The 24,832-nt window shown below is 42.7% G+C and overlaps 1 protein-coding gene across 1 annotated transcript in view; it reads left to right on the forward strand.

Annotated features, from left to right (window-relative positions):
- The window catches only part of FAM13A (family with sequence similarity 13 member A), a 306,151-nt gene that overhangs the window by 237,219 nt on the left and 44,100 nt on the right, over nt 1–24,832 (forward strand). The window contains 3 exon segments of the mRNA XM_021100748.1: nt 5,019–5,205; nt 18,621–18,697; nt 19,359–19,401. Coding sequence (XP_020956407.1) covers nt 5,019–5,205; nt 18,621–18,697; nt 19,359–19,401 — 307 coding nt within the window.

Here is a 24,832-nt window from a genome sequence, read left to right on the forward strand (position 1 = left end):
TACAGCCCTAAAAACGACAAAAGACAAAAAAAAAAAAAGATACATAAGATAGAGTATAAATAGATTCCATGCTGTGCATTATTGAGATGTTTCAGCTATATTAACTAATGTAATTTTAGAAATAAAAAAGTATCAGTAACAGAACCCACTGAATTTTCAAGTGGTATGAGCAGCACTTTTTAAAAAAGCATTTGTCTTAGAGTCGGTGGCTAGGAGGGGGTGCTTCAATAATTCCTTTAGAAAATGAGTAAATTATAATATGGGCGATATTTACATTTAACAGTAGCGAAGCTTTCTAGAAAGGATTTAGGAATATAATCAGTTCGTGTACTGCCTATAGTGTGTTATACAGCAAGTGCAAATTCTTCATTTAACCCGACTCTTATTCTCTGCCTCATTTTTCGCCAAATAATATGTAGCAACCCTTGGCATTTTTACAATCCTCTGTGTGCCATGATGTCATGCTTTCCACCCTGTTTGTGTGGACAGAGGGGCATCAAGAGAGGTCGGAAGCAGGAGGGAACCTGATAGAGCAAAGCAGCACAGCAGTCGTGGCCGTGGCAGGTGCAGGGTGGCAGCCAGGGGAGGGGCACAGCAGGGGCAAGGGCAAAAACAAACAGGGTCAAATACAGAACAGGGCATAACCACTCCTGCAGAATTGAAATAGAGTCTCCCACATCGGGGGATGTTTCTGGTATCCCTTCTCTTGATTGTTTTTTACTGGCAACATCAGGACCAGAAGGAGAAGGGAGAACAGTAGAGACTAAGAATCTGAAGAGGTACCCATGAAGCTCCAGGCTTTCCCTTCATATTTTCTCTCTGGCCGTCCCTTCACTCTTCTGGTCACTCATGCCCTGACCACAGATGTGCAGAGTGAGAGAACCATGGGGGGCAGACTGTTCATAGCTAAATAGCTGTGTTTACCTGTTCGTGGCTAAAGAATTTACAGTCTCGCCTTACCCTTTTTCCTAGCATGTGGTCTAGGCGTTCAGAAGTCCCCTTTGGGACTCCTGGTCGTAAGGCCCCCTCCTACCCTGACACCTTGGCCATATTGTGTCTTGATAGTCCTTCTGCTCTCAGCCCATACTGAACAGCTGCACTGAGCTCTCCCCGGCTCCTAGGAGCAAAGCCCTTATCTCTCAGGGCTCCAGACCTGCCCCTTGGCCCCCATGAAAGTCTTCAATGTTATGTCCGAAGGAGATGCACTAACAGAGCATCAATTGTGGGAAGGTTGAGAATCACTATTATAGCCAATAGTAAGTATGTTTTTCTCAGTATTTGCTTACATATAACTGATTCATTTTATCTAGGCTTTTCATCCGGTTTTGCTTGAAAAATAAGGAAAGATGAAAGCAAGACCTTCCTACATTCAATTCAAAAACTTTAGCCCTATGGAATGGTTAAAAAATCTTTTGAAAAATAAAAACCCATTGTGTTATGATGTTTTATTCTGCATGTAACATCTTAGAGCTGCAGCCATTTTTTAAAAATATATATCTTTTAAGCCCAGGGTCACCATATTTCAAGGTGAGATTAAGGAGTCAAAAAAATCTATACTAACATTGTCATGAAAGATTTTTTTTTTTTTTGTCTTTTTAGGGACACACCTGCAGCATATGGAGGTTCCCAGGCTAGGGGTCAAATCAAGGCTACAACTGCCAGCCTATGCTACAGCTGCAGCAGTTCAGGATCCGAGCCACATCTGCCACAGCTCACAGCAACGCTGAATCCTTAACCCACCAAGCGAGGCCACAGATGGAACCCGCATCCTCACAGATCCTAGTCAGATTCATTTCTGCTGAGTCACACCAGGAACTCCCAGAGTTTTAAAATAAACATTGCAGAAGACAGACTAAAACCATAAACACTTCATTTTAGTGAGCAGGATTTCTTTTTTGGTCTAAATTCATAAGGAAGCGTGGTCAGGTTTAGATTATTGTTTGTTACAATAAAAATGTAAACATTTAAGGGATATATTCATTATGTGAAAAGGTTCAATTTATTTATTTATTGTCTTTTTGCCTTTTCTAGGGCCGCTTCCCAAGGCATACCGAGGTTCCCAGGCCAGGAGTCTAATTGGAGCTGTAGCCACTGGCCTACCCCGCAGCCACAGCAACGCGGGATCCAAGCCTCATCTGTGACCTACACCACAGCTCATGGGTTCGAGGCCAGGGTTCGAACCCGCAACCTCATGGTTCCTAGTCGGATTCGTTAACTACTGCACCACGATGGAAACTCCGAAAAGGTTCAATTTAATTCAGTTTAATTCTAATTTAAAAATTGACCCTCTGCCAGGAGCATAGAAATGTTGAATCTTGGTGATGTCTCTATGGCACTTCATGGTGATATAGTCCCTCTTTTTTTCTGTATGTTTGAAAATTTCGTAATGAATTTTTTTAAAGAAGCGGAACATGGAGTTCCCTCGTGGTTCAGTGCATTAAGTACCCAGCATTGTCACTGTGCCTCTGGTTACAGCTGTGTTATGGGTTTGATCCCTGACCTAGTAACTTCTGCTTGCCACAGGCGTGGTACCCTCCCCCCCAAAAAAAGCATGACTTCAGTGAAAATGGTTTCAATCTTCTGAAACACAATGAACTGGAGAATTATACTCAGTTTCTTGTCATGTAAATATTATATTAAATTCCTACTGAAAAGTGAAAACAAAAGCATGCTCTTAGGAGAGTAATAAACGGGTCAATATTGCTAGAACATTACGTGTGCGTGTAGGTGTGAGGAGGAAAATCTGAAAGAAAAAGCAAAACCAGAACGAAGATGTAAATAGTCAAACTGAGAGGCCACCCAGCTCTAAGTGCAGGTCAGATGGCGCGATGTCAGGTGTGACAGAAACTTGTTAGAGCGGCCCCGGGGCCACTCCTCACGGTCACATGGGCATTGTGGCTGCGAGGCCCTGATTCACACGAGAGCAGAGCTTCCTTTGAGGAGAACAGGATTTCCACCTGAACACAACTGCACAATCAGATTTGCTTGTATTTATTTGGACAGGATGTGTTCCAGTCATTCATTCATTCGTCCAAAAGATGCAAAAATAAACTTGGTCTTTGAATTTCTAAAAATAACCTTTAGCATTTGTGAGCCCTCTGCTCAGGCTACCATAATAACGTACTGCGGATGGGGAGGGGGCCTTAAACAACAGAAAATGTATTTCCTTACGGTTCAGAGAGACTGGAAGTCCAAGATCAAGATCCTGGCGGGGTGGTTTGGTTGAGACATCCCTTTGACCTGCGGGCGGTGCCTGCTCAGGGAGGATGTCCTCACCTGGCCTTCCGTCTGAGCTCTCTGGTGTCTCTGCCTCGTCTTGGATGGAGTCCCCACCTCTGCGACCTCATGCAACCTTAATTGCTTCCTCAGAAGCCCTGTCTCCAGATACAGTCACTTGGTGGGGGGGCTTCAACATATGAATTTGAGGGCAACACCATTTGGTCCATAACAGCTCTCAAACTTAAAACTTAAAACCTCAAAGCTCTCAAACTTAAAACCTCCTCCATTAAAAATTATAATTGGATTGAGACCCCAGGAACTGGGGAAAATATGAAGAAGAAAAAGAAGACAGAATTTAAATAATAAATAGTTGTGTATTTGAGACCAGACTTATCCAGCCATCCACAGAAGGTGCAGGGAGGAGAGAGACTTAAGAATCTTTATATATGGGGGGCTGGGGGGTGCGCTGGGGGTGTGGGATGGAAATCCTATAAAACTGGATTGTGATGATCATTGTACAACTATAAATGTAATAAATTCATTGAGTAATCAAAAAAGAATCCTTATTTATGTGCTGGCATGTTAGACCCTATCAACTTTTCCTCGTGTCTCCAATTATTTTATACTTAGAATATTTCTTAGAAATGTGGCGTGCATCTTTTGCACAGTTTTACTAAATCAGTATGTTTGTACATTGAAAGTTGTAGAAGACTACATTAAATATGGAGTCTTAAAAGTCACCAAAGATAGAATAGCCTTGAAAATGTTATGATATTATTTAATTCATAATTTTGCCTCCATGATCATCCTACCTACGATAGGATGTGAATTTAAATTGCAGAATAAATATTTCACATTGTCTTTCCTTTGGGGATAAGACTGAACTGATGGTAACATATGGTCACGTCTATTTTTACTCTTTAGAGCTCATTTATTTCAAGATACAGCTTTGGATATTCAGGGAGGAACCTTTTAGATCATAGCATGAGGGAGATAAAGTCTCATTCATTTGTACGTAACCAAGCCATGGTGCTTCTGCTAATGGTTTAATTGGTTCTGTGATGCAGTAAAAGACAAATATTTTGCTAGTAATTTAATTTTATGAACATTTCTTAACAGGGAATATTTAAATGAATTAAATTTTGTAATTACGACATTCACATCAGCTTCTAAAACTAAGTCACAGAGGACCTTCGATTATAAGTTTACATCCTGAAACTCCTTGTACAGGGAAGTTTCAAATCCATATTTCAGTTGAAACGCTTTGGATTCCATAGTTTTTATTATACACCTTCTACCAAGATTATCCAGTGTGGTCAGACTTCAGTATTAATGTATTTTTTATTATGCTAAAATGTCAGTATCGATTGGGAAAATCAGTGAGTCCTATTCTAGAGAAAAAAAACCATCATATTTCCTTTTCAGATTTTCCTTCATACGTTGTTATTATTTTGTGTGTGTGTGTGTGTATAGAATCTGTGAATGATGGGAACTGTCTAAGTTTGCACTATTCTCTTGGTTTTGAATGTAAATTACTCTTTGTGCAAATATTCTAAAGCTGTTCGTTGGTAAAAACACAGCCCTTGCCAGTTTGCCTCTAGGAATAATTTCTCTTTTAATGTGATCTCTTTGGCACCAGCTAGTCTCAGGAGTAGCACTCAGGTCAGATTTTGATCAACGATGCAACCTGGAATTTCTAGGCACTCTTCTGACTTTCTGTGTGATACAGTGGCAGTGTCATAAAAATGTCCCTTTTACCTCTTAAAGAAAAATCGAGCTAATTTTTTTTTCAATTCAAGGGGACTTCTCAACAAAGAAAATATTCCTTCTGGGCTCGGCAACCTTGATGAATGTATTCTGAATGCTCAGGAAGTGGGAAAATTACATGAAAATACTTCCGGTTATATTGGAGAAAGAGGCAAACCTAAACGTCAGAAACCCAGTTCCACACTTACTGCGCTCAGTGAAAAGCAAGATGGTCTTCCGGTAAGTGAATGATCTTATAAAAGTTTTACTTGTAGCCTGTTAGGAAATAGCACTCTCTTTCCCTTGCTTTATAAAAAATAAAATGTAGTTTCAATCTTGAGCTTCACAGAATTGTAGAGCCTGGTTTCGGAAGGAGACCTTATAGCTGCTAAGTGTACACACTATCATTTCTTTTTGAAAGATATAAAAATTAAGTCCAGGAACGATGACATTTTGCCAAAGGAACCAGGGACACCAAATCACACTTTGATTTCCATGTTACTGAAATTGGTCTGACTCTTATTTCACTCATTTGAGCATTTTTAAATTTTATTTTTGGAATGAAATTGTCAATAAAGCATTTTCTCTTATTTTCCTCCATTTTACTTGTTTTTGTCTGTATGAATATGTCAGAAAACTTCTTTTAGTGAATGAACTTAAAGTGAGGAGGAAGAAGACTATTTAGGGAAAGAGGAGCAACAATCTTTGTGTTCAGAAATTTAATTCAACCTAGAATAGATCTACAAGGAGATCCTGCTGAATAGCATTGAGAACTATGTCTAGATACTCATGTCGCAACAGAAGAAAGGGTGGGGGAAAAAACTGTAACTGCAATGTATACATCTAAGGATGACCTGACCCCCTTGCTGTACAGTGGGAAAATAATAAAAAAAAAAAAAATTTAATTCAAAGCTATACTCTATAAATAGTTATTTTCCTACATTAGTCAGAAAGTGAAAATGTATCGTTTTGCTTTTTTTTTTTTTTTTTTTTTTTTTGCTTTTTAGGGCTGCATCCACGGCATATGGAGGTTCCCAGGCTAAGGGTCCAATCAATCAGAGCTACAGCTTCCGGCCTACACCACAGCCACAGCAAGGCCAGATCCTTAACCTACTGAGCAAGGCCAGGGATCAAACCCGAAACCTCATGATTCCCAGTCAGATTCACTTCCGAGGCACCATGACGGGAACTCCAGAAAGTGAAAAATTAATCTTTCATACAGTTACTTCAGACCTGAACTCTGGATCATTAATTTGATATGTAAGTTACTGCAGTTGGTTTTAGTCACTGACTAAATATTTATTCCATTTAACTCCAACTATCCATTATCCTTTTTGGCGTAGGCTTCCATTTCTCTGAAAAGAACCAGAGTCTCTAATTCCCTGTAGTTTCAAGAAATTTAAAAAAGAAAAGAAAAAAATGCTGAAGATAAATTTTGTAATACAACAGGAGCAGAGTCCCTAAGAAAAAAAATACGTACTAGTTAATATCCTCTTGTACAGTGTGTGCCACCTCTTTTCTACTTTATCTGAGTGGTTTTTAGCTCCATGCTGGATTTTCCATAAATTTAGCAAAAATTATGGGCCACTTACTTTCCCATTGCCAATTTCTGTGTGTGCCCCGAGAAGATTCCCAGTTTTCCCTAAATAAAATATACATAAATGGAAATCTATGGAAAACATGTTTATTCCATTTTTCCCAAAATGTCTTGATACCCTGTTTCTGGAAATAAACTGTTCAACTAGAACAGACAGATCCATGTCAGACCCAGTTCTCCAAATATAGAATGTAAGCTTTGGAACCATTACACATTAAATGGTTTTTAATACTAACTTAATTATTATTTGAGGGAAAAGTAAGTTTTTTTAATTATTCAATGAATTTATTACATTTGTAGTCGTACAATGGTCATCACAATCCAATTTTATAGGATTTCCATCCCACAGCCCCAGCACATCCTCCCACCCCCCAAACTGTCTCCGATGGAAACCATAAGTTTTTCAAAGTTTGTGAGTCAGTATCTATTCTGCAAAGAAGTTCTTTGTGTCCTTTTTTCAGATTCTACATGTCAGTGAAAGCATTTGATGTTGACCTCTCATTGTCTGACTGACTTCACTTAGCATGATAATTTCTAGGTCCATCCAGGTTGCTAAAAATGCTGGTATTTCATTCTTTTTAATGGCTGAGTAATATTCCATTGTGTATATGTACCACATCTTCTTGATCCACTCCTCTGTCAGTGGACATTTAGGTTGTTTCCATGTTTTGGCTATTGCAAATAGTGCTGCAATGAACATTGGAGCACATGTGTCTTTTTGGGTCATGGTTTTCTCTGGATGGATGCCCAGGAGTGGGATTGCTGGATCAAATGGTAGTTCAATTTTTATTTTTCTGAGGAATCTCCATATTGCTTTCCACAGTGGTTGCACCAATTTACAATCCCACCAACAGTGTAAGAGGGTTCTTTTGCTCCATACCCTCTCCAGCACTTATTGTTTGTAGACTTTTTGATGATGGCCATTCTGGCTGGTGTAAGGTGGTCCCTCAGAGTGGTTTTGATTTGCATTTCTCTAATAATGAGTGATGTTGAACATCTTTTCAAGTGTTTTTTCGCCATCTGTATGTCTTCTTTGGAGAATTATCTGTTTAGATCTTCTGCCCATTTTTTGATGGAGTTGTTTGTTTTTTTTTTTTTTTTTTTGGTATTGAGTGGTAGGAGGTGTTTATAAATTTGGGAGATGAATCCCTTGTCAGTTGCTTCATTTGCAAATATTTTCTCCCCTTCTGTGGGTTGTCTAAGGGGGAAAAGTAAATCTTTTAATAAACCAAATGATACTAACTCCATCAGCTCTTTATTTGGTCCTGATTTGTTATCTGCCGAAGAGAATTACAGTGACTAAGAGTCTGGTACTTGGCTTCTCTGAAAAGAATGTACTTCTCTGTTTGAATCCCTTTTAAAAGGAACTTAACTCATCAATATGTGCTTTCCACCAGGAGTAGAATCTTAAATTAGCCAGGTGCTAATAAAAGTAGAAAAGTGCATTTCTTCCTTAGATTATGTGTTTGATTGCGCAAACTCTGGACATGGTCTTTATTTAAAAACATTTGGATGAGAGCGGTGTTTGATTGCACAAACTCTGGACATAGTCTTTATTTAAAAACATTTGGATGAGAGCGGTGTTTGATTGCACAAACTCTGGACATGGTCTTTATTTAAAAACATTTGGATGAGAGCGCCTGATTCCACTGTGGTCTATTCTCTGTGAAAGGATCTGCCGCCGCCTTAGCTGCCAGTTTCCGCATTCCCCGGTTGTGCAGTTCACCTGTTAACATCAGGGAGCTGAGCGGACCATGTCTTTGTTGCAGTGAATAATTTAAAGCCCTGCCAACACAGCTTAGAAGCACAGCTTCCCCATCTGTGAAGGGAGGGTATTCGCTTGGATCTTTGCTGACTCTCATATTCCACGAATCTGAAATCTCATCTTCACAGGTAACCACAGAGCAAGGAGCCAGGGCACACATAACAATGCCTAGTATTTAGACAGCATCCTGCAAGGGAAGTTGTGCGTCTCGGCTTGCCTTTTACTTTTAACCACCTGTTTTTACCTTCCCCACACTCTCCTCCAAAACCTCCTCCCACTCCACTTCAAGTTCTTTACATGCCAGCTAAACTTTTGTCTCCATCACTGCAAAAAATACATACGTCTATGCCTTCTGTGTGCTAGGAAATATTTCAGACCCTGGGGATACAGCCGTGGGAAAAACAGGCAAAAAGCACTGCCCTCATGGAGCTTACATTCTAGTGGGGGAAACAGACAGTAGTCAAGGTGAACAAGGAAAACATTAACCATATTGAGAGTGATAACCATTAGGAAGAAAAATAAAGTGGGAAACGGAGATAGAAACGGTGAGAGGGCAGGGGGAGCTGTTTTCAAGAGAGTGGTCAGAGCCCACCTCCCAAGAACTTACTTGAGTATGAGGCCCTAGAGGAAGGAAGGAAGCCTTGCTGTCACAGCAGGTGCAGACCCCCCAAGATGATCGTTCATCTGGAATGTTCCAAGAAACCGCAAAGAGATACCATGATGTTTGGAGGAGAATGAGCAAGGTCACAGAGGTAATGCAGGGAAGAAGCCAATTAAGCTGGGCCTCGTAGCTCATCATAAGGACTCTGCCTTTATTCCGGGAGAGGTGAGACCCCATCTGAGGATTCTGGGTCAAACAGCGACATGACTTACTGGAATCTCATTTGACTCCTGTGCTGAGAGCAGATAGTAAGCAGACCAGGGCAGAAGCAGGGGAGGCAGTTTGAAAACTATGGCCATAATCTAGGTTTGCGTGGATGATGGTTTGAACCAAGGTGATACCAGAGCCAGCACATAGTGCCTTGCAGGCCACGGTGCACCCCTCTAGGGGGCATTGTTCCACATCGACTAAAATAGGAATGGACCCTCCTGGAGTCGTGCATTGCAGGAAACCCAAGACCATAGATGGATTCTGGATCGATTTTGAAGGTAGAATTGACAGGATTTCCTGACATCACCTGTGGGCCATGAACGTCATAGACGAGTCAGAGATGGCGCCGAGGTTTGGGGTCTGAGCAGCTAGAAGATTTGCATTGTCCATTAACTCAGATGGAGAAGACGGAAGTTTGGGTGATAAGATCGTGGTTCATTGTTGGACAGGTTAAGATTGAGCTGCCCATCAAATATCTAAGGGGAGAAACCAGGAAGGCAACCAGATGTCTGGGCTGAGAGTTTAGGGAGGATTTCCTGGCTGGAGGGGCAACCTAGGAGTCATCAGCAGAGACTGTGTATGGGAATATCAGAGCCAGTGTACGGGATGAGATAACCAAGGGAGCGAGTGTGGACAGAAAGAGAAGTGGCCTCGGGGACCGTGAGCCCGGAGGCACGCCAGCATGTGAGGGTGGGGAAATGAGAAGGTACCAGCCGAAGAGACTTAGGAAGGTGCCACCAGAGAAGTGGAAGAAAAACGAGGTGAGTTTGGTGTCTTGGAAGCCAAGCAAACCAAATGCCTCGAATTGGAGAGAGGGTCACGTGATTGGCCAAGTCGCAGACCCAGAGCTGGGCCATTGAAATCAGCAAGCTGGAGATCTCTTAAAAAGAGCAGTTTGAGTGGAGAGGTGGGAGCAAATCACTTTCTGGAGAAAATAAGAGGAGGGTAAGTGAAGGGTTTGAGTGATAATATCACAATGATCTCACCGCGCACAACACTCGGCCAAAGAGACCTGGAAAAGCATCTTGCAGATTTGGAATCTCGCAAGTGGGAAGAGGCTGCGTACTTTCCCCCTTGTCCTTTTCCCTCGAGAGGCTGTCGTGACCAGCCGAGACCGAGAGACCGCAGATAGTTCAGATACATCAGCCTGCAGATAAATCGGTGGCAGCGAGTGGCATTCGAGTGCTCTGGCTTATCTGTAATGATAGCTGTGGCCCCCCTTTTCGCCTGTCCTCACACTGCCGGCTCACACCTGCACTCTTCAGTCTGTCTCCGAAGGAAGTCTTGTCCCCTGATGAATTTTGAAGAGCTCAGACAGCCAGCTTGTGTTTCTGACACTTGCCTCACGCCTGCTTCAAAAATCTCTCTAGATCTCCATCCATTTTTTTTTTCTTACCTGCTCAAATGATAAACGTTTTTTTCCTCAATCCTAAGAATTTCTACGGTTATCTTTGGAAATTCTGTTTCTACCTCCATCTCCCCAGCCTGTGTCCATGTACAAACATTCACCCACGTGCTCACCCACTCCCACGTACACTTTGTGTGTCTTCCTCTCCATCAGCTCATTTCTGTTGGCCTAGAAAAAGTCTCTGGCTCTAAAAATGTTCTTTCTGGGGCACACTTTCACCGTTTGAATCAAAAGCTATAACTCAGGCCTGATCCTGGGCCAGTAATCCGGCCGCTGCCCCTCTGCTCCAGAGACAGAATCATAAATATAGGAAAGATCATCGGTATTAATTTACTCGCCACGTAGTTCTCTATCATCACAGAGAATTAGAAGCAACTTAAATATTCAAAAGTAGGAGACCAGATAAGTAACCTTTGTATGCAGTCAAATATTATTAGGCCAAGAATAACAAAGTAGGGTTTCGAAGACTGTGATAAATTGAAACATGTTTGACAAGCTGCATTTTAAGTGCTTTGTGTACATTATCAAGTTTAATCCTCCCACTATTCCATAAGGTACTTATTATTATTAATAGTCTCATTACATTTAATATATAAAAAACATAGTCTAGTAGCTCTCTTATTCATAAAGAGCCTCTCTTGATTTTTTTATTTTATTTTATTTTGTGTGTGTGTGGGTGGGTGGATTTAGGGCCACACCTGCAGCATATAAGGGTCCCAGGCTAGGGGTCCAATCGGAGCTGAAGCTGCTGGCCTACACCACAGCTCACGGCAACACCGGCTCCTTAACCCACTGAGCAAGGAATCGAACCTGTGTCCTCATGCGTCCTCGTCGGGTTCATTAGTCCTGAGCCACAACGGGCATGCCCACGAGCATCTATTTAATGTGACATATACCCTCTGAAATCATAGGCAGGGTTCAAGGAAGGAGCATAGGCCTTATCAGCAGACCTGAATTTCAATTCCAGCTTTGTCACATAGCAGCTACGGCAAGGGGGCATGTTATTTAGCCTCCGTGACTTCATCTGTAACGAAGGAGTATTAGTGTCTCTCTGTGGGCTTTTGTGCACCTTACATGCAGTGAAATGTGCTAAAGAACAGGAAAAACTGAAAACAGTCCATATTTTAGATCCTTTCTATTCTCTCTGCTCTGATGTCCCATCTCTTCCCTCCATCTTGCCATCAAAATTTTTGAACAGTCTGCATTTCCAGTTCTTCCCACACTCGCTTAACCCCTGTAATCCAGATTCTACTCCCCACTTCTCTGAAGAAGCTGCTTTCTCTGTGTCCCTGGGTGGATATGAGGTTGGAACTGGTCTTTTAAGAGCACTAAACTATTGGAGTTCCCATTGTGGTGCAGCGGAAACGAATCCGACTAGGAACCATGAGATGGCGGGTTCGATCCCTGGCTTCGCTCAGTGGGTTAAGGATCTGGCGTTGCCACGAGCTGTGGCGTAGGTTGCAGACACAGCTTGGATCTGGCGTGGCTGTGGTGTAGGCTGGCAGCTGCAGCTCAGATTAGACCCCTAGCCTGGGAACCTCCATATGCCATGGGTGCGGCCCTCAAAAGACAAAAAAAAAAAAAAAAAAATTTTTAATGAAAAAAAAAAAATAGCACTGAGCTATTGCCTGCTTGGTCCTTGACCTCCCAAAGGCCTCGTGGTGCTTGAAAGGTTGTCTGCTTTTCTCAGAACTCGTCCCGTGGCCTCTCTGGTGCTGACCTCTCCTTGTCCTCTTTACCATAATGACTATATCCTTCTTTGCTGGAGCGTCACTGGCTTATCTCCTGCAAAGCATGCTTAGGTGTGAAGGTCGTGCAGGTTAGTGTCTCGTAGCTCTTTTCCAACTGCTCTTCGCGGGAGAGCTTCTCCACTCCCATGGTGTCAGAAGTCCCCTCTCTGCAGGTGACTTCCAAATCAGCATTTACATGATGCCGTCTGCAGCTCACCGCAGACGGGGCTTCGCAGTCAACCTGTGAAAGCCAGGTTCATTATCTTTTCCTCCTGTCTCTTTTTCACTCCGTGTATCCCTCCGATTTCATCCACTCATCATCTCCTTAGCCATTTCCTAAGCCCTCGCCTTTTCCCTCTTCCCAGTCCTTCTTCCAGCTTTTCAATCCTTTGGCAAATTTAGTTGATTCTACTGGAAAATACGTCTGTCCCTTCTTTCACTTTGTGTTACCATCACGTAGCCGAGGCTCTTTTTATAACTAGTCTGGAAAATCCGAAGGGCCACCCCGCCTATCTTCATGCCTCTACGCTCCCCCTGTCCTTCTCCAAACCATTTTATCTGCTGCTGAGAACCACTCATTTATTTCAGGCAGAAATTTTCAGCTCTTTTATTTTTTATTTTTTTATTAGAGGATAGATGATTTACAGTGTTGTGCCAAATTCTGCTGTACAGCAAAGTGACTCATTTATACATATATATACACACTTTTTATATTCTTTTGCATCACGGTATATCCCAGGAGATTGGCTATCGTGCCCTGTGCTATGTAGCAGGACCCCATTGTTCATCCTCTCTAAATGTAATAGTTTGCATCTGCTAACCCCAGGCTTCCGGTCCATCCCACCTCCCACCCCCCGTCCCCTTGGCAACCACAAGCTTGTCCTCTATGTGCCTGGGTCTGTTTTGTAAATAGATTCCCTTGTGCCACACTTCAGATTCTCCATATAAGTGATATCATACGGTATTTGTCTTTCTCTTTCTCATCAGCTCTTGTTTTTAATGGAAGACAACTCAGCAAGAACTCCTATCAGAAAATACCTGACAGGGATTCTCTGAGTGGTGTCAGTATAATGGAAAAAAAGCTCACCATTGTGAGCCACTGATTTAAAAGTATCCATTCTTTCAGTCATACAACGAGCTATTTGGCAAGCACTGTTTCAGGCACTAAGGACAAAATGATCCTTTGTGATCAAAACAGATACACTCTCTGCCATCCTGAGTTTATATTCTCAAGGGACAAGACCGATAAGAAACAAGAGGGTAAACAAGATGGGCATTGGGTGGGTGGTGAATGACTGATGTTGCGCAGATTGCGTTTTCGCGGCAGGTGTCCCTGAGGTTGGTACTGGTGCAAGGACCTGGAGGAGAGGAGGGAGGGAGCCATCAGGGTATCTGGGGAGAGACTTTTCAGGTGGAGGGAGCAACAGCCTTAGTCTTTTGAGGCTGAGCAAGAGGCTGCCATGGTTGGAGCAGAGCTGAGGGAGAAGCACTGTAGGAGATGAAGTCAGAGACAGAGCAAGGGGCTGATCACTTAAGACTTTGTAGCCATTTTTAGACCTTGAGCATTTACCTTGAGTGACAGGAGGAGCCATTGGAGGATTAAAGGGGAAAAAGTCATTTTCTGAAGTATCTTTTGAAAGAATCACTCTGGCAACGGTGTTAAGAATAGCCCAAGGGAAGTGAGGGCTCTTCAGATAGAACTTATCTTAAAAACGAAGAAAATATTAACAGTGTGGCAAACTACAGATGGAGCAGTGACCAAAATACAGAAGTCACGGTGGCAAGGACAGGTGTCTGTCTGATTCACCACTCACCATTCTACACCGTAGCTCAGCACTCACCAAAAAAAAAAAAAGTGTTTGGAAACGTGAGCAAGTGGAAGATTGCCATATTGCTTAGGGTAACTGGGTAACAAAAAGACCCCAAATGCAAGGCCTTAAACGCATAAAAGTTCTTTCTCCCATGACCACCTGAGGCAGGAATTTAGGACTTGGAAGAGGAGGGAGAAGACTCGCTCCACGTGGTGTTTCAGGGACCCAGGCCAGTTGACTCCCTGCTGTCTTCAGCAAGTAGCTTCCAGGGCACTCATGGGTTTCTTCTCCATCCCAGCTCACGAGGGGAGAGACTGGGCACCAAGGCATGAACATGGTGAGGCAAGTTATTAGACAGGCCTGGAAAGCACGTATACCACCCCTCACGTTCTCGGGGAGAAGGCAGTCGCAGGGCCCTACCTAATGGCCAGAGAGGCTGGAGGAAGGGGGGTGTTGTTCCTGGGCACGTGGCTCCATCATTACAGACAAGGCATGGGTTTGGGTGGACAGCTGGCGAGCTCTTCCATAAGCATCCTCCCCCAGTACCAGAGATTCTTTTTGCATATAGTTTCATTTATACAGTTTTAAGCTGTAAAACATAAAACGTACAGAAAGATACAAAAAGAAATTCAAATTTGCCATGAGTCCTTTGTTAATGAGAATATATCAAAAATTCACCTTCTTTTAGAACTCAAGGTTAGAATAATGAACCTGTTTTGACTAGCAGTGTTCCCTGCAGCCTTCAAACTGAGCTGTTTATATATTGAGAGAAGGTATATATTTTTTTAGTGTCCTCTATAAAGGCTTTGTCAGCATTTTATAGTTTTAGAAGACAAATGTGTTTTTGCTCCAAGTGCTTTTAAGTGCTTCAGTGGTCAGACAGGTTTGGATTCTAGATGTTAATGCCAAAACAGAGAGGGGGCCAAGAGGGGGAAGAATTAAAGTCTAAAGCTAATTTTTTCAAGGCTTTTTGCTCTCTATAGATTTGAGGTCATTTTTATAATTGAGGAGGGTGGGTCTTAAAATTTGGTTTCTTCTGACACCCAAAAATTGTCCAAATAAATTATATCATAGCAAATCTGTATGTTTTGAAAGTCACCAGTAGGCTTTCTGAGAGACAGTGCTTTATGGATTATTGGCTAGGCTTTATCTTTCTTTAATGCAGTTCAAAAAGCAGTTTTATCAAATTACTTAAAGATAACAGTCCATTCTTTGCTATTTCTTAAAAGTACCCATTACCAGGAATTCCCCTTGTGGCTCAGTGGTAACGAACCCGACTAGTACCTATGAGGATGCAGGTTCAATCCCTGGCCCTGCTCAGTAGGTTAAGGATCCATTGTTGCCGTGAGCTGCGGTGTAGGTCAAAGACACAGCTCCGATCTGACGTTGTGGTGGCTCTGGTATAGGCCAGCAGCAACAGCTCCAACTCAACCCCTAGCCCAGGAACTTCCATATGCCACAGGTGCCGCCCTAAAAAAAAAAGGCAAGAAAAAATAAATAAAATAACTTATTACCTGTAAAATATCCTAACTCAATTAAAATTAAAATTAATGCAATAAAACATGTTTTCTAAGAGTTCTATTACCTCAACCTTTAATAACTGAAAACATTAATGAACTGCTCAGTGTTTGGGACATAAAACAGTTCAAAACCTTCCAGAGGCATTGAGTTAGTATTTTCTCCTAAGACCGGCGCTATTCACAACTGCAGAGCATTTGAAAGTCCGATAGCTCACTTCTCTTGCAATGGAAGCTTTCTACATTCCAGCCTTTTCCTTTGACCTGTAGGTTCCATTTTTCCCTTCCCCATCTCAGGGAAGTGGGGAATTGCTGCTCTATTTCTTAATCTTCCCTCCCTTAACCCTCAGGCAAAGGATGGAAGTTACCGTCTATAAAACGTTTGGCACCCATGGAAATAGGTACTTTTGTTGCTGTGCTTCTAGATCTTAGCTCCCTTTGTTAGGTTCATTTTGAAAAAAATGGAGGTAGTTTGCTTGCCAATTGTAACACATTCTTCACATGTTGCCGTTTCCAAAAGGTAGGAGGGCAACGGAGCTACCTTAGCAAAGGAACACTGTGTCCTCGTGTGCTGCTTTGGTGAAAGCAAACTATGAATATTCAGTCGTCTCAGATGTGTGGAAGACGGCATCAAAATTGGAATTATCACAAAGCTTCTGGAAAGAATATCGCATGATACTGAGGGTTACCCCTTGTCAATTCCATCTATAAAACTCAGGTCCTTGGAGAGTTTCCTTATTCATAAGCATCAAACAGTATGTAAAAAGTGGGGCAGGCTAGGGAGTTGAAGTTACCTGTTTTAACCCCAAAGATCAGCTAAACTTTCTCACATTTCACAACCACTTTTTGCAAGGCTTTCTATTGTAGAACGTGACTTATCGTTTTCTCTAGAATTCTCGAAACCTATATTGATTATATCTTGGTTCTTTCTGTTTAGGAAAAGATCCATCTTCTAACATTCTTCTAACTGAAATACCTTTAAGTGCGTAATTTGACTTGATTTATCTTCTGTTCTCTCCTGAGTATGTCTTAGCCTCAACCTGCAGATTTTTCTTTCTTCTGAAACTGTCATTCGCATGTAGCTGTGAAGGTATTTCACTAACAGTGGGATCTGAAGGTAGTGAGTAGGTGCTTTCCCTGGGCATTCATGTTTCAGAGCGTCAGGAAAACCTGATGCTGCTGCACTAGATCTTACACTAAAGATTTTGATAACCTATTGGAAGATTACCATTGGGAACAAAGATTCCCTGTCACAGGAGATCCCCTCTTTATCAGGAAGATCACATTCAGGTAATAAGAGCAACCGTGACTTACTGAGAGCTGTTTTAGAGTGGCCTCTTCTCTCGCGAACTTTGGAGGTATAAAAATGTAAAAATAGTTACGTGTCGTCATGTTTAAAAATTGCTCAGATTGCATTCGAAAATGAACTCTGCGACTTAACCTCAGGTGCACACTGTGGTGTGCAGTGGTGGCCGACACACACACTGTCTTTCCAGGTCTTGGGGCATCATCTTACCTGTGGGCAAAGAGCCGGAAGATATTTCCTTGAAGATTTCACGGCACAGTTTAGACATACTAATAACACCAGCCACATGTTCACTAAATGTGTACCACGTGTGTTTCTAGTGCTTTGCGTGTGTTATCTCATTTACCCCTCAGTCTCGTCCTGTGTTAGGTATTGTTGCCATCCCCCCTTTTCTAGAGGAGGAAACTGAGGGTCGAGGAGGGTCATACTCGGTGGAGCTAGGATTCAGACCCAAACATCCCGACACCAGAACCGTTGTCATAGCTGTCAACGGCACGTTCTCTCCCTTGGGTTTTGTTCTTTGATGGAGCCTCGGGTTTTAAATTTTAAGAATTCCAGACAAGTGGCCCACACGATCCCAAACAGAAAATAGTGTATCCATTTACCAAGCCAAAGATGAAGTATCCCCTCTAATTATATGCTTATTTCATGGAGATTTTTATGTGTGTCAATTTCATGGGATTATTGCGAAACCTAATGAGATTGACTTTGCAATGGGCTTTTCATAACGGGAGATTATAAATATGTAGATGAACACGTGGCTTCGGTGTGTGTTCTTTATTTCAGTAACACACGTACATGGATTTTGCTTAGTGGTCTTTTAATGCAGGTATGAATCTTGGAGTTCAACAAAATTTGGGCCCAAATCGCCAAGACCCCTGTGTGTTGGAGTCTGCCGAATGTAAACGTGCTCTTATTTGCCTCTTGGCCTCTTCCTGCGTGGGGACGGCTTCACTTCTGTGCTCAGCCACCTGAGTTGTGTGTAGAACCTGTGGGCCGTTTTCACAGAGGTGGTCAAAAAACCTTACAGATAGCCTTCCTGATAAGCATTAGGCCCTCTTGGTCGGCCCGAATGAAATACATGCTGTTTCAAATAAGTTCCCTCTTTTCATTTTGTTCCCATCTTGGTTAATATAAAGATTTAACATTCAATATCACAGTTACGAAGGCTCTTCCCTCCATTTCTATTCATGGATATTTGACAGCTTAGGTATAAGCTGCATTTTCCCCCAGATGAAAAGATGTTTAAATAAGCAACGAATGTTGCCGTGGCTTCTGATTAGAGTCAAGGTCAGATTCCTCAAGTCTAGTCCTCAGGGCCCCTGGTGGTCTAAGAGTCTGGGCTTTGCTATGTTTAGCTATAAAATGTGGATAATACCCCATAAGGACGTTATAGGGCACAGTGACCTTTGCTGCGTTGCTGCCAGAGAGCTTTGTGAATGGGCCGATAAAGTTCAACACACAATTTTAGGCCAGCAGCATATAATAAACTGTCACGATTTTACCGGTTTTCACAAAGATAGGCATCCGAGGACTAGAAGTCATTGATGCCTGCATATTCTCTGATTTTTCTATTTTAAAGAAAGGAAGGTCTGTTGCTGTGTATTTCTTTCTGTTCCTACCGGGCGACCCACAGTGTTTTTGTTACAGAATATGGAAAGCGTCAGTCCCACACCGTCTCAGGAGAGGCCTGGACCTCAGGATGTGGCGTTGATGTCCAATGAGAGGTAATTTTAGAGCTTTCTCCTAACGGTGTTTACAAGACCATGAATAGATTTTGTTTTTTCCCTTAATACAATGTTTAAGGACTAAAAAGAATAGAATTAAGGGACTCTCTGTTTACCAACCGTATTTTATAGCAAGGACAATGCTTCGAATGGAAACTCCCCCGTGGTGCTTTTCAAGGCAGATAACCGTGTGCGTGTTTTATGTTCCTCAATTTTTATTTTGCTTCATTTTTTGTTTTGTTTTTTTGTTTTTTGTGGGGTTTTTTTTTTTGCCTTTTCTTGAGCTGCTCCCACGGCATATGGAGGTTCCCAGACTAGAGGTCTAATTGGAGCTGTAGCCACCGGCCTCCTCCAGAGCCACAACAATGTGGGATCTGAGCCACATCTGCGACCCACACCACAGCTCATGGCAACGCCGGATCCTTAACCCACTGAGTGAGGCCAGGGATTGAACCCGCAACCTCATGGTTCCTAGTCGGATTCGTTAACCACAGCGCCACGATGGGAACTCCTTGTTTTGGTGTTGAATGTCATAAGAATTTTATGTAAAGCTACCGAGCCTACTTTTAAAATACCTGAAATCTTCACTGTGGTGGGTGAGAAGCAATGTTATAAAACAGAGTGACATCTTATGACATTTTGTTGTTGCTGTTATTTGTAGCAAAGAACATGAAAAAGACGGCAGACACACGCAGCATTTTGAGGTGAGTAGCTGAACAAGGCAGACTGTGACCGTGACATTCGTGAGAGTCTATGGGCGGTGTGATTTGCTTATCAGTAAGGGATGCAGAGATTAAGTGATGGGATGTTGACTGGTGAGAATGGCAAATACCGAGCCAGCACAATTCTTGAGAAATTGCAAAAATTTCATTCCTTGGCTCTTGAAATTCTTTTATTTTGAGTGTGAGATAAACTTTAATAGCCTGGTGATTTCTTCTTCGATTTTCTGTACCATAAGACAAAACAAAAAAGCAAAGCTGCTGGTTAGATTTTTCCATTTTTTCATGCATTTTTTAAGTGACTGAAATAAATAGGTGGTGAGGCTTCGTGGATTTGTCACAGAGATTATCTCATTAATTTTGAAGTTAACACAAAATCAGTTCAATCTAATAAATCCAAAGCATTTTCTGACCTTTGGGTCTTGTTTTAAGTAACCTGCAGAGGGAAAAAAAAAAAATCTAATTCCTTTCTGTTGTCCATATCTTAAAGTTTCAGTTACTTTCCTGGCTTCCCTGTGGTCCTCTGAGGCATTGCCACATTGACCTAAGTATCTGATTTCCTTTGCTCCCAAAGCTGGCTTCCATTCAGTGTGCTCAGCTCCATTTTTCATTCATGCATGGGTATGTTATCCTCTGCGTCTCAGTGCTTCCAACTCCACCTTCAGTCTTATTATCAGCTTTCTTTTTGGCAAGAATTAAAGCTTTTCTCAGCCTGTTCTTGGATTCTGACTCTGGATATATTAATTATCCACAGACCTCGTCTTCTACCCTAGTGATTCTTAATCCCTGTTGGACACTCCCTTCTGACCTCAGTCATATATATGGAGTCCTACTATGTGCAGGTGCTGTGCTAGGAGCTGGTCTTTAGTAACAGCTGCAGTTCCTGCCTCCATAGAGTTTTCGTACCTAGCAGATTAAGAATCTGAAAACTCTGGAGCCCCTTCTTAGAAAAAAAGCACACCCAGGTAAAATTGGGCATAAAATTGCTGGAAATGAATGGCCGCCTGACAACACCCCCACCCCAACCCCGGCTTCTAGCCTCCTCATATGCAATTTCTCATGTTCATGCCTTCATTAATCCAGCCAGATGGTAGGAAGGAGAGGCTTCCTCTCTCTGACTTCACAGCCTCTAAGCCACTTCTTTCATCCCTTTTACGCTTCCCTCCTTGGGAACCAGGCACCAAATGGGCATTTTTGTCCTTATCTCTGGGTAGCTCTCTTCAGAGAGGGGTGTCTCCATGAGACAGTGTTTTTCTTCTCCTTCTGTTTCATCCTTTCTCTGCCTCTTCCTCTGTTCCCAGCAAGCGCCTGCTCGACATGCCATTGCAAATTTTTTTAAAGCAAATGGCATGCCAGCCTCCCGGAGAGGTCTCTGTGCTTGCCTTTCGTGCCTCTCATCCTGTAGGAGATAAAAGGGTAGGAAGCAACCTTCGTGGTAGAACTTCGTCATATTAACTCATAAGTTCCAAGTGGTACCCAAACGAAACCCACGCTGAACTCGGTTTGTCTTGGTGTTTTGGGGCGCCGGCTCCCATGGCAGTGACGGCGTCATGGGGAAAGAATCTCAAATCTTTCTTCCACGGGCCAGGACCTTTCCTGCCATGTGTCGCCTGTGAGCATTTACCAATCAGCACCCAGCCCACGGCAGGCACTCCTGACACACTCACCATTAATAATCATTGTCATCATGGTCCCTTGAGCCAGGAGATAAAATTAGGCAGTGAATTAAAATCTAGACTAAGCCCTCCGTGTCATCTTGCTCTCGCAACTGCTCCAAAGGAGAGGGAAAAAGACATCCCTCCACCAAGCAAGAATCATTTCCCACTTTCTTTCCCTGAAAGAAACATGTTTTATTATTAATGAAGGACCATGAAAAGGCCCGGCTTTCATTTTTAAAGCCCTTTCCCTTGTTTACTGCGTATTATAATTTTGTACCTTTTCACATATGTAGTACTTTCTAGAATTGCTACAACCCACATAGTCAATCTGGTTTTCTAATAATACTGCAATCATTCCTAAATTTCAGAGCTGGAAAGTCAGTCAGTCTGGAGCTGGGTTACCCCTCCTAGAATTCTGTTGAAGTGTTTTGGGTATTTTTTCCCGTGTCTCCGATAGCATCAGATTGAGATGCTCTAAGGCACCTGTCCCCTATGAATAGATCTGATAGTGTTTCCAGCTTTATTTTCCATTAGGGCAGATTTCGTCCTCATGAATTTTGCCCTTTGAATTTTTTGCCCATAAATGCCCAGATTCATACAGGATGGCGCCGCTGATGACCGCTCTAGGAGGAAGGTGGTTTGTCTTTCTCGTTTGACTAATATTTTCGTTTGAATGGGGACCATTATAACCTCGAGCCTCAGAAACGATCCTCGGGGTACCTGAGCAGAGAGAGGCTGTCTCCCAGGCTGCTGCTCAAAGGCAAAGGCAGGCACATCTGTGGCTTTGTTTCTTAAAGCATCATTCTGCAGTATCAAGTGTGCTTTGTTTGAATGCATGTATTGAAAAGGAAACGGGGGCCTCTCCTTTGTTGCCTGTCTTTTTTAATTTATTTGAATTATACAACGAATCTTATCCCAAAGCTGAGATCTCGGATGGTCAGAGTTATCCATTTCTGGTTCACCCGCATTTCTTACGTGGTTTGTATTAAAAATCTGTTTAGTGACACATTGGCGATGGGGAAAGAGTTAGAGGCACTTCAAAATGCCAAAAACTAAAGTATAATTTCTTCAGCTCCGTTTTAGAGAGGCTGACATTTTAGTAAAATTTCCTGCTTGGACTGGATGAAATAAGATGACATGTGCAAAAGCCTAGCACCCTGTTCCCTGAGCACGTGGAGTGGAGTTCGGAGTCTTTGTTCTCCTGTTTGTCTTTAAACTCATTTGACAACTGGAAGGATCCAGGAGAGAGGTGGTTTTTAAAACTGGCAATGTCTAGATTCTGAAAGCAGACACTCAAGAGTATGGGTTTTCAGAGTTCTGTCTGCAATGAAGTTTATACTTGACGCCTCCATTTCACTCCTCCCAATAAGTTATTTTCTCTTGTGGAGCTATTTCATGCTTCCGTATAAAATCCAGAATATGCAAGTTACAGCCTCATCCTTAATCTTTTTTTTTTTTTTTGTCTCAAAAGCAAAACGTGGAAAAGTCATTAACTACATGGGAGGCTATTCCCTTATCTGGAAGAAGTCATTATAATCAAAAGCATAAGGTTAATGAAGTGTTAAATTCTTTCAAGATATTTTTACATTCTTTATGCTTTCTAAGCCTGCTGCTTAGAAGAGCTTAGGAGCATACCTTTGATAACAAACAGGACATTCATAATAAACAAAAGACTATTTCCCCTTTTCTTATCCTGCTTCAGAGAAGGGGAGAAGATAAAACTTTTTAATCAAGCGTGAGAATTAATATTAATGATCTGAAGAGCTTAAATGCAGGCTTTTATGTGCCCTGAGAAGGTTTGAGATAAATGCTGAAATATCCCATCAGCAAGTATTTCTGAAATAGATGACTCTATTATTTCCCCTTCACTGTATTTCGTGGAAGCTGTAAGATTTTGTTACTGGCTTTAATATGAGAACCAAAAAAATGTGTTTAGATTCGCTTCCAGTCCCATCCAGTCTCGAAAGACTGCCGAAGCTTCATAATTGACATGAATTTGGGGCTCTGTTGTGTTCATTTTCCTTTATTGTCGGGCCAAACAGTAAATGTGTGTACGTGCACGTGGCTCTTCTGTTCACTCTGTGTGGCTCCGTCCTGTGCACGTGGCCTTACGCACGCGCCACACGCTGATACTGTCTCTCCCAGCTCTGGTGAGCTGGTAGTTAGGCCACTTATCCAGACCCTGTGCGTGGAGGGGAAGGAGGTGGAACACAACGTCACCAGCCATTCCTAACCAGGAAAGGAGCAGGATCAATAAAGCTGGGGTAGAAGGATCCAGACCCAGCCAGACGGCAACAAGTCTCAACAAAGATCAGGTGGATAGACCCGTGGTTGACGGCTCCTTGACCTGAATGTGGAATGTTGCCTGTGGCCCCAGGCAAGGCGAGCGGTCTTATTTGCTGCCTAGCACCCTGTCTTTTTCTTTTATAACATGGCTGTGACCTGGTACTTATGTGATAAGTCAGTCTCATCCATACTCAATCCCCTCTCTTGTTAATTCCTGCAACTCCAGTGCCTAGCACATAGTATGTGTTCAATAAACAGTTGCCAAATGAATGGGAAGGGGAAATAGTGTATAAAGAGAAAGAGCATTTCTTGTCCAGTGATTATGGGCTAGCTGTTTTTAATGCTGCATGGCTTTTCTCTTAATCTTCACAACTTTATGCAGTTGTATTTCTGCATTAGGGAAAAACAATCTCAAGTACAAAGAAGTTTACGCATTAAAATCTTGCAGCTGGTCCCCAGGTATTTATACTCGGGTCTCTGATGCCGCAGCCCCTACCTGCCATCCTTTGTTGTCTCTCCTGAAGAGCCAGACACTCCGTTTATTTCATTTCATGAATATTTCGTGTGCTTTCACATGATGCAACATTTTCCACAAGGGTTTGGTGTGCGCGACAGCATGGCACCAGCATCTCTGACTTGAAAATTGTGCAGTTACTGTAGCTACTCTGATTTAACTTAAGGCACCATTTGTGCAAACAATAAAAGTTGAAACCAAACTATTTTGGTATTAAAGAAGGTCCCTGACATTGATATAGTAAGAGAGGCGTGAATACTATAGAGTAAGCACCTTTAGAGGGTGTGAAATACCCTGGCAGAGCGCCTCACCCAGGCTAGGCTGACAAATATGTGTAAGGATGAGGAGGTGTTTGCCAGTGGATTGTTACAGCCACCGAGCAGTGTCCTCAGCTCCATATGCCCGTAAACCCGGAGCCCACGCCAGCCGCTCTGCCACCACAGGCAAGGCGACTGTGTTGGGCTCAGAGATCACTGAGGCCAGACGCTGGGAACTGGGCCTCCAGCTGCAGCAGGCAAGTGGAAGAGCAGCCCCAGGGGCTGATCAGAGCACTGAGCACAGGGCTTTGTTGGTGGGCGAGCCATGCCAAGTGTGCCTGTGGCTGCACCAGCTGCTATGGGTTTATGTCGGCTGCATCTCTCCACTGCACGCAGATCAGCCGGGAAGTCCAGAAGCTCGTGTGATTTAACACAGGTCTGCAGTGTGAATGATGCCTGTTATAAACAGCACAGTCCCGATTCTGAACACCCCCACAGAGCATCCCTGACAGGCCTCTGCTCAGACTCCAGATACAGTGACCGCTTTGCTGTTCCTCAGCATATACGAGAAAACCATGTCTCAGGGCCTTTGCACATGCTTCCCTTCTTCTTGAGATGCTCTTCCCACAGAAGAACATCTTCTTCATGTCCCCACTCACATGTCCCCTCATTGGAAAGGCCATCCCTGGCCACCCAGTATA

This window comes from Sus scrofa, chromosome 8 (assembly GCF_000003025.6).
Source record: "Sus scrofa isolate TJ Tabasco breed Duroc chromosome 8, Sscrofa11.1, whole genome shotgun sequence".
In the NCBI taxonomy this organism is placed as follows: Eukaryota; Metazoa; Chordata; class Mammalia; order Artiodactyla; family Suidae; genus Sus; species Sus scrofa.